Source organism: Pseudoliparis swirei, chromosome 5 (assembly GCF_029220125.1).
Source record: "Pseudoliparis swirei isolate HS2019 ecotype Mariana Trench chromosome 5, NWPU_hadal_v1, whole genome shotgun sequence".
NCBI lineage: Eukaryota > Metazoa > Chordata > Actinopteri > Perciformes > Liparidae > Pseudoliparis > Pseudoliparis swirei.
The window spans coordinates 11,337,607-11,347,041 of record NC_079392.1 but is presented as its reverse complement, the minus strand read 5'-3'; the positions used below and the strand labels follow the sequence as shown (position 1 = coordinate 11,347,041).

The following is a 9,435-nucleotide window of genomic DNA, read 5'->3' as shown; positions in this document are numbered from 1 at the left end:
AAAAGTGGAAATATATGTTTTATTAAAACGACCACACTGAAGTATCGACACTGGATCAGGACATTGCTGGTCTAACTCTTTCCTTTGGGAAAAGTAAAGAGTTGTTTCATTCAGTTAATTAACAACCGTTACTGGCATGTGGGCAGGTTCATCACACCATCATCACATCTCTGACGCATTTCAAAGGTGCCGTCTGATCTTTTTCCTCTGTCACACGCGAAAGTGATATGATCATCATGGCTTGAATACATCTTACCATCATAATTATATCCAAAGTGTATGTTATGTGAGCTCATGGCTCTTCTGTCCACAGTGCAGGGATCTGCAAAATATAACAGATAAACAGTATTGTATTAATGGGGGATGACTACAGCATCCTGCATATATCATTATTGCTCTTGTTGGAGAAAAAGTATATTTAATTCAATTCAGTTTATTTGTATAGCCCAATTTCACAAATTACAAATTTGTCTCGGAGTGCTTTACAATTTAGAGCTTGAAAGATAAGCACATCTTCCCAAATGTAATCGTTGACATAGTGTTACAATACTCAACATGTAAATCATTACTTGCCAGCCAACTGTGAAAGACTAATGTTATATTATTTAATTAGAATTATTTCTAGATTGAAGCTATAATACCTAAACAAAAGCTACACTCTGTGTAATGGACCTGTTTAACTGATATATTATGTTAATATGAATCAAGCCACTGCGTGCAAACACTTTAAACCAGAATATTAGTTTCAGGTATGGAAGCATGACACATATCTGGGAGTTGTTACTTACTCAGACACCTCATCGTCGGTTGATTCCATTCCCCGTTGAGACACGTCTTGTATTGATAACCATTCATGACGTAGTAGTTCTGACAGCCATATTCAACCCAATCTCCATGGCGGTAATTGAATTTAACACTTTGTGTTATGTCACCATTTTCAACTTGTGGTGGCCGACCACAACCCGCAGGAGCTAAACATTTTTTAAACAAGACACAAGAATACAAATAAATGAGTCAGTCCCGAAAAAGCTTTTTCCGTCACTGCCGGTTTTGGCGTCGACCTAGCAAAATCAAATAAACTTTAATACATGGCTACTGTTATAAAGGTTTTGATGTTGTTTTGGACCCCTTTTAGAGAGGTGTTATTAAACTTTCCTTGAATTTTAAGTTAAATTCCTGGTAAAAATGTCTTAAATTCCAGTCATTTTTATGAAACACTAAACATTAAGAATCCCACTTGGGGCAAACAGCAGCACAAAGATAATACCCATCAGGGCAGGGTAACTATGGGAGACATCTGACATATGCGTGATGGATCATCTTTTCCCATCATTTCCCTAGTTATGTAGCAAGGGGACAAGAAAATAATTGATTTACCTCCACATGTTGGGAAGGGATCACTCCACTGCCCGCCTGCTGAACACTCAACGACTGCCTTCCCTTGAAGAGTGTCTCCATCAGAGCGGCAATTAAAACTCAACCGTTGTCCTTTGTTGAGTTGATCGCCCCGTACATATTTGTCGAGGTACACGCTGTTTGGAACATATGCAACTTCGCATTTTTCTGTTTTGAAAAAGAGAATCTGTTTAATCAGGAGGTTAAAGCTGCATCTTATAAGACTTAAGATCTGATTTTTTGCATTTCATGAACACAAATTTCAGAACGATTACATCTGTATGCAAATGCTTTAATACTTATTTAAATTATACAAAGATACTGTCAAAGTCGGTGGTGGCGATCATTAGTTTATATCTAAGTCGATGTTTGTTTTGTTCATTAATGAGTCTATAATTAATAGTTTTACATTAACAATGGATCACATGACTTTAAAGCGAAAAGGGCCGTTGTCAGCCCCTCTGCTCTGTTGAGCTTTATAGCGTCTTTGTAGATTTTCCGGATGGCAACTGGCATTGTTTTCTGTGTCAGAGCCATATTATTTTCTTAGGATTTGGTAAACACCCAGCGGCAACCACTGGTGCTGAGAAATGAAGCCATTGTAAAAACTACAGTTCCTCAAATGGCCACTTGAAGCCGGCTCCATAAGCTCCTCCATGGCCATCGCCCCTTATGTTAAAATGACCATTCTTACAGCAGGAATAGACATTCACAGCCTGGTGCAAAACATGCTTTTGGTCTCCATATATTTGTCCCCATTAATGAAAGCGCAAGTGGTTTAAAGAATAAAAATAAAACTCAATCTTTTAAATGATTAAAGCTTAAAGTTAGGCATAATTGGGGCGTGGCCTTTGAGTGACAGGTCGGTGCTCTCTCAGGTCATTAGCTGCTGGCTCCACCGATGATGCGCCTTGTTGCCTATTTATAGAGTTTGGCTGCGTCTTCCCTGGTAAGATGGCGACAGCCGGAGCCTCCCACTTTGAGCTTCAAAACGTCTCTGAAGCAACTTATTGGTGATGTCATGTCGTTTAGGCGATACAATGCCTTTAAGTTCCAGCTTTAGCATTGACCTGACGCTTGATGTGTGGACTTAATGCGACCTTGGACGTCTCTCACAAGTCTTCATCTATGCCCTGTGTGTCTCTCAAAAAAGATGGATGAATATTCAAATGAAAACATCAGGGTGAATAGGATTAATTTAAGTGAACGTACCAGCACACGTTGGAAAGGCTGCATTCCACTCTCCAGTATGTAAACATTCAATTTCTGTAGACCCTTCAATTGTAAATTCATCGTCGCAGTGAAACTGCAATTTAAGTCCAATCTTCATTCTCTTTTCTCCTGGCGGTAGTCCAGTAACACTGAGATTAGGCTGCATCATGGCAACTTCACAAGTGTTGTCTGGAGAGAATACAACAGAAACGATCAAATGAAACACTCAGTGGACGTGGGCTTATTATTGTTTATTTAGATTGTTCGTGAATCAGCTTCCTGGGGCCTATGTCCCACAGGGTTCGCGTTAGGTATGCAGTCATTTTAGTGTATTGTAACTTGATCTATAATTAGAAATTATGACAAACAGGGTAAAGGGGGTCTTATTGACCTTACATTTAAAATGGATGAAATAAATGGTGTGAATAAGTTTGAATTGTATTTAAAGAAGTCATACAGAATTGGGTGAAATATCCACTTCATATTCTTTAAATAACCAGACGGGGTACATTTTGACCCCAGAGGACAACCGGTTTAATTATTTGCTGCCATTATTGTATTAAGATAAACCTTTAGAAAAGGTTTAAGTCTGCTTTCACTTGCACTTCTACTTACCTGTACAGTCTTGTGATTTATTCCACTCAGTATTGTCACATGTTGCAGTGCCTTCAACTACAGACATGGCACATTGATACTCAATGACATCCCCATCCATATATCTTTCTTTGTCTGTGGTGAAGTTAATTGACTCATCTTTGAGCTTGTCACAGTATGCTGAAATGCAAAAAGTATGTTGTTTTCCAAGTAACATATTAGAAATTAGATATTTTTTCTCCTAATTGTAGTGTCAAATCTATTCGCTACACTGTACAAACACAAATCTGACAAACCTAAATGACATTAAAAATATATATATATATATATATCTTCATGCAGCATATATACAGCATATCTTTGAATCTTGAATTATGTCATTATAGCTTCCTGTGTGAGACTTTGTAAAATACGTTTTGTACGTACGCGTGCACATAATCCTTTTTGCCTCCCAAGTGCCATCTTTGCATTGAATTGTATCTTCATTATCCAATATAATATACTTATCACGGCACTGATATGTTGCATTGGAGTCAGACAAGTATTCCTTCTGATATAAACCCACAATTACAGCATTGTCAACTTTTCGTGGGGGGTTGCAAGGAACGGCAATTACTGCAAGACATGAAAACACATCTAGCATTAGGTTATGCCCTGTAATCGTTTTTATGAACATGCTGAATTACATCTGAAGAGAACTCACGTTTACAGATTGTTTCGGGGGAGAATCCCTCTGACAGCCATTTTCCCTTATGACAGGTTAAATTGGTAATCTGTGCGTGGTATCCATCTTCACAAGTAATCTGGGCATCTTCAGATTTTTCAAATGGTGTCACTCTTCCATTAGAAATCTCAGGAATGTTTCCACACGTCGTATTAGCTAAAGAGGTTATGAGTACAAACATTTAGGTCTCTATATAATAGCAATAACAAAATTAGATATTTCAAAAATAGCCTGCATCAAAGATGTGACATCAGAAACTTAAACTAACACATAAAGTATGCTGATGTACATACATTTCAGATATAAGGAATGGGGCTAGATGCGTTCACTGTCAATAAATTATGTCTGAGTGCATAGGTTCGACCCTTCTTTCAGAAAATACTCATCAATTTGGTTATTCCTCACTAAATCTTTGACTTAAAAGTGATGCACAGCTTTGAGTAGATATGTTTGGATTCCTTCATGCGGATTACAACGAGACGAGTAATGCATTAAAGACAATTTACCGATGCAACCTTTAAGTCCAGACCACACGCCATCAGTACATTTGGCCTCAGCCCTCCAGCCTTTGGTAGAAAGTTTGTAACCTATTTTGCAGGTGTAGTACAGTGTGTCATTGTATGGACCAACGACAATTCCATGTGGTACGTCAGCGGCTTGACATGCTACAGTGGAAAAAAACAAGTTATATTTAGATAGCAATGGTTAAATAGCAAATATTGTCAAGAGCAGACATGTCCGTGAGAAACTGTTCAACAATAGCCTACACATCTTTAATTTTAAGAGATTTGTTTGCGTTTTGGAGATACTTACCAATTAATTTGCTATCAAAACATAAATATTCCATTCACACATTGTCCCTAAAACTATATGTGTTGTACCGGTATGTTCTTACCTGAACAGTTCATTCTCCCAGTCCAGCCTCTTTTATCACAGGTAACAGTAAAAACTCTTTTGGGGTCGTTCCTGCATGTATAGTCAACCTGTTCATTGATCCTGTAAGTTTCCTTTGCATTGTCGGTAAATTGTGCATTGTCAATTTCAATTGGTTTACACACTTTCGCTGAAACAAAGTCAATGAAATTAGGAATTATTGACCAAACCCTCCAGGTTTTCTGGTTAAATAAAAATATTTTGAAACAATCAATAAGAAGATTTAAGAAGGAAGTATGGTTCTTCTGATGTCAGACATTGCGAAACTCCAAAATTAGTACATTAATATTGATTATTTAATAATTCTCTCATAATATAGTCACGTATAACCTAAAACATTTATACATTCGCTATTTTGGTGAGATTAATGAGTACTAACTTATTGTGTATTAAAAATAGATTATTAGTTTTAAATCGAATCAAACAATTGTTTGACATTTTGCAATAGTGAAACGAGATAAAATAAGATGCATCCTCAAGAAAATTGGTGAAAAGAACAGATGGCAGGTGTAAGCAAACTTTGCTTTACTTCAATGTAAAAAAACAAACAATGTTTGCCTCAAAATAAAAGCTACATTTATGATTTAATGCTTATCTGTTAAACAATAATTTATTCAGTTGTAAGCATGAAAAATAAAAGTTAATAAAATGATTGGAAAAAACAACAACAATTGTTCTTTCAACTATATTGTTTATTGTGTTTTGTTACTTACTACTAATACTTACTACATTGTTCAGTCCCGGTCCAACCTTTTTCCTTACAGGTTAGGGTAAAATGTCCTTCATAACCATTCTTGCAGTTATAACTGACCCGTTCATTGTTCTTGTACATGTTCAGAGTTCTTCCAGCAATGTTTGCATTCTGGTAATCTCGACGGTTGCATGTTATCTCTGGAAAAGAAATGAATAAACGAATGTAGTAATTCTGTACACGTTTTACTCCCGCACCAGAGTTGGCACAAGTAAAACATTCAGATATTTTACCTCCTTTAAAAGTGGCAACACACTAATGGAAAAGCAAATGCATGAAACAGCCATGCAAGCGTTACTTGTGTTCAGGTATAAGACAAGCAAGATGATCAAGGTTCTTGTCAATATGGCACCTGATGTTGCTTCTTGTTTGATGTCATCACCAGTTATTTATTTATATCATGGTGTTAGGGATGTACAATGGAGTGAGCATGACATAGCCAGGTTATTGAGCGTAGAGTAGCATGAAATATATCAATGGATTTATTGTTCTTGGTCTTCAGGGCAGCAAAGTTTGATTTTCTCTGGAAAAGAGGCTGTTAACTGTTACAATGAGCACCACCGACTGGGACCGAGGCAGATTAATAGTATATTGAAGTGACCGCATTATTTGGAAAGGGAGTTTTGGTCCCCTTATATTTAGTTTACTAGCCCTTTGTTTCTATGGTTTTTGGTGGAAGACAGCAATTACAGTAAAAATATATTCCTAACTGGACCAAAAGATTCTTCCCTGCTTTCCAAAATATGGATACAAAATGAACAGTCATGTAATTAAAACTTTAACTTCACAATACCTTGACACAATATATTTGGTGCCCATCCATTTCTGGTGCATGTGGCATCGGTGGCACCATCTGTCTTCTTGTAGCCCCTGTAACATGAATATCCGACAGTGTCGTCCATTTTTATTTGTTGATTCCATCTGACGTTCCAGCGAGACACATATTGCTGTCTTTCATTCCTGCATCTAACCTCTAGATGAAGAGAAAGACTTGTGTAACTTAAGTAATAAAGATACAGTTGATCATCATCATCATCATCACACGTTAATAAACTAAACGCACACAATTAAGAACAACAATTTCATAATCTGTTGGCCTTTGCGGTTCTATACCTTGGCATACTGGTCGTAAAGTCCAGTCTCCATTCTCTTTGCATGTAGCTTCAGCTGAGGTGTTCCAAAGGTTGGAAATCCAGTGCTTATTTCCACAATTGACTCTCACTGTGTCACCAGGTGAAAACACATTTCTGGAAGTCGGTTCATAACTGGTTCCCTCCAGTGGTGCTGACAGTCTACATACTATTGCTTCAATTTTTGTGAAATGAAGCATATTATTTGTTAGCACCAGTTTTCATGTGTCAGTGTGACGCCGCCATTAAACGTGAATCCTCAGTTTATACTTACGTTCACATCCAGGTGTGGGGCTCCACTCTGCTTTTAATCCTCGTTTGGTGCATTTTGAAGGTAGTACGTTAATGCTTTTATGTTTAGCGTCACACCCAAAGTGCAGGATATCGTGTTCTTTGTACTCTTGAATATTTACAGGCACAAAACCATTTTCAATATGGGGTGCTGGACATATTACCTCTGAAAAAGAAAACACAAGCATACATTCATTTTTTCAAAGAGGTGCTTTCAGCAGGTTATCAACATGTGGTGTAGCGACCAGTGACCAGGTTGGTGTAGACCATAGCACAGTAGTAACAATCAGAGCACATGAGGGTGAGACTTTGTGCTAAGTAGGTCGAACAATGCCAAAGTGACGGCCGACAGCCGAGAATTAAGCTGGAACGAGTTTTAAACTTTTGCCTAGTCCAGCCAAAACGGAAACACGGAAAACATCTTTCTTCTCCGGAAAAGTGCAGTTGATTTTTGGTTGTTCCCAAAACTGCCTCAACCGTGCTCCTCTTACACGTTTAAGTTTGTAGATATTCAATTGCATTCCTTGCCTTCATCTCATCGTGTCTTAGTCCTCCCACCAGAGGAGAGAGGAGTTGAGGTGATACACAGGTATTAATCAAAATCATACTTTGCTTTTCATTTTCAAGCAACACCAGTGTTTTTATCTTCACCGTTTTCTCCATTTTCATATTTCTTTCTAAAAAGTAAGACCTTCTGGTTCATTTGGGAAAGCCTGCTGTACCTTTGCAGTCAGGAACTTTGCCAAGCCACTCTCCATTTTCATCACAATACATTTCTGTTGACCCGTCCAGGATTTCATCACTGGACTTGCAGGTGAATCGAACTACATTGCCATAGGTGGATTCATCTGGGTCCCCAATCACCTGGACATTTTTATCCACATGAATCTCTGGGCACTGTTTTGCTGGTAGGAAAACACAACAAATAATACATTGCATGATCAAAACACTTTTAACTGTTTCCGCCTATAAGCAGGTAGGCAAGATAGTTTTTCCAATATTTTCAGATACACAGTGACATTTCTCCTTGTATGTTAGGTACTGAACAAATATGATCCTTTATTACAGTTGTACCTTCACAGACTGGAACCACACCATTCCAGCCTTCAGACGTGCAATGCCGGGAGTTTTTGCGACTGACCATTTGATAACTGAAACGAGTATTATGTAAAACATGGATAATGGAAATGCATCTCAAATTGCACCTCTAGCTATATAAGGTATACTGGAGTGATACAGAATACTCCCCATAACATAAGAAAACATATGAATCAACAGCATACATTTGTGGTTATAAATATTTTCATACCCTTTATTGCAGGTGAAAACAACTTGTGACCCAAAGACAAAATCATCTCCATGTTCCAGATGAAAATCTGCAAACGGGGCATCACCGGGATGGCCACATGATCTCACTTCAAACATAGGAATGAAAGAGTATGGGTAAATATATTTATATGGGTCAAATTACAGTGAAGATACAAGTCGACCTCCATTCAACAACACGCAGAATGTTATTTTATTTTTGTCATCGAGCACTCATTTGACAGACCATATAAAGCATTACATGTTGAATATGTATCGGAGCCTATTGATTCTTAATGGATGTTTATTTATATCCAAACAATAAAACAAATTGTAACTCACGTTCACATCGTTTGCCTCTTGTATCCCATTGTCCTTGCTCGCATATCAGTTTGAAAAAGCCACTGTAGCCAACCTTGCAGAACACTCTCACATGTTTTTTATTAGGGTAGGTGGTCTGCAGACCAGTTATGTCAAAATTGGAATCAAACCAATCGCTACTCAAAAACTGTTCACGTGTACAGACTGTGGGACAGCAAAAATCAGAAATCAAATACAATTTATCATTTCCCCCTCCCAAAACATCAACCCACTAATTTAATCGTATAAATGACTTTAACGACTTGGTCTTACCTTGACTTTTCACAAGCGCCAGGTGATACATCCACAAAAACAGGACCCAGCTTTGTGTAATTAAGCGCATTTTATCTTCGTATCCTTGAACCTCCAAACAGAAGTAGAAACTGGAGAATGACAAACAATCATACAGAGAGAGAGAGAGCTGTGGATTCTGCCGGCAAAAATAGATTGCTCAATGAATTATGCAAGTCTGCTCCAGGCTCCAACTTCAATCTCAGGCTCAACGAGACTGAAAAAAGGAGGAAGTGACCAATACATTATATCCAAGGCCTTAGAAGTTAGTACATCTCTACATGTATACAGTACCTTATAAACACTTGATCCCAAATGCATTACATTTCATCCAAAGCGACTTACAATCATGGTACATTCATACAACATACACACAGCTACAGGGAGAAATTCAGGGTTAAGTGTCTTGCTCAAGGACACATGGAATAGGGTCGGGATAGAACCACCAA

General features: G+C 37.8%; 1 protein-coding gene across 3 annotated transcripts; it reads right to left on the bottom strand.

Annotated features, from left to right (window-relative positions):
- On the bottom strand, positions 1-9,165 carry LOC130194045 (complement factor H-like). 3 transcript variants are annotated; one of them, XM_056414922.1, is made up of 18 exons: positions 8,969-9,165; positions 8,678-8,860; positions 8,340-8,445; positions 8,105-8,181; positions 7,753-7,935; positions 7,014-7,196; positions 6,723-6,914; positions 6,403-6,582; positions 5,585-5,749; positions 4,821-4,988; positions 4,432-4,590; positions 3,905-4,081; positions 3,628-3,816; positions 3,223-3,381; positions 2,608-2,796; positions 1,378-1,563; positions 789-971; positions 1-322 (listed from the first exon to the last, which is right to left on the bottom strand). In XM_056414922.1, the coding sequence occupies exons 1-18, from the start codon at positions 9,036-9,038 to the stop codon at positions 129-131; spliced, it is 2,943 nt and encodes a 980-aa protein (XP_056270897.1). In that variant the 5' UTR covers positions 9,039-9,165; the 3' UTR covers positions 1-128. The 3 variants fall into 3 exon arrangements, with proteins under 3 accessions (XP_056270897.1, XP_056270895.1, XP_056270896.1); XM_056414920.1 differs by lacking the exons at positions 7,753-7,935; positions 8,105-8,181; positions 8,340-8,445; positions 8,678-8,860 and having other exon boundaries at positions 8,969-9,158; XM_056414921.1 differs by lacking the exons at positions 7,753-7,935; positions 8,105-8,181; positions 8,678-8,860; positions 8,969-9,165 and having other exon boundaries at positions 8,340-8,420.
- Between the last annotated feature and the right edge of the window lie 270 nt (positions 9,166-9,435).

Bases quoted from the DNA above. Each gene is read 5' to 3' on its own strand.
- LOC130194045 (XM_056414922.1), bottom strand. From the start codon at position 9,038: ATGCGCTTAATTACACAAAGCTGGGTCCTGTTTTTGTGGATGTATCAC. The intron at 6,583-6,722 runs GTATAGAACCGC...CTCTTCATCTAG, and splicing joins TTTACGACCAGTATGCCAAG to AGGTTAGATGCAGGAATGAA. The intron at 3,382-3,627 runs GTACGTACAAAA...TTTGCATTTCAG, and splicing joins AAAAAGGATTATGTGCACGC to CATACTGTGACAAGCTCAAA.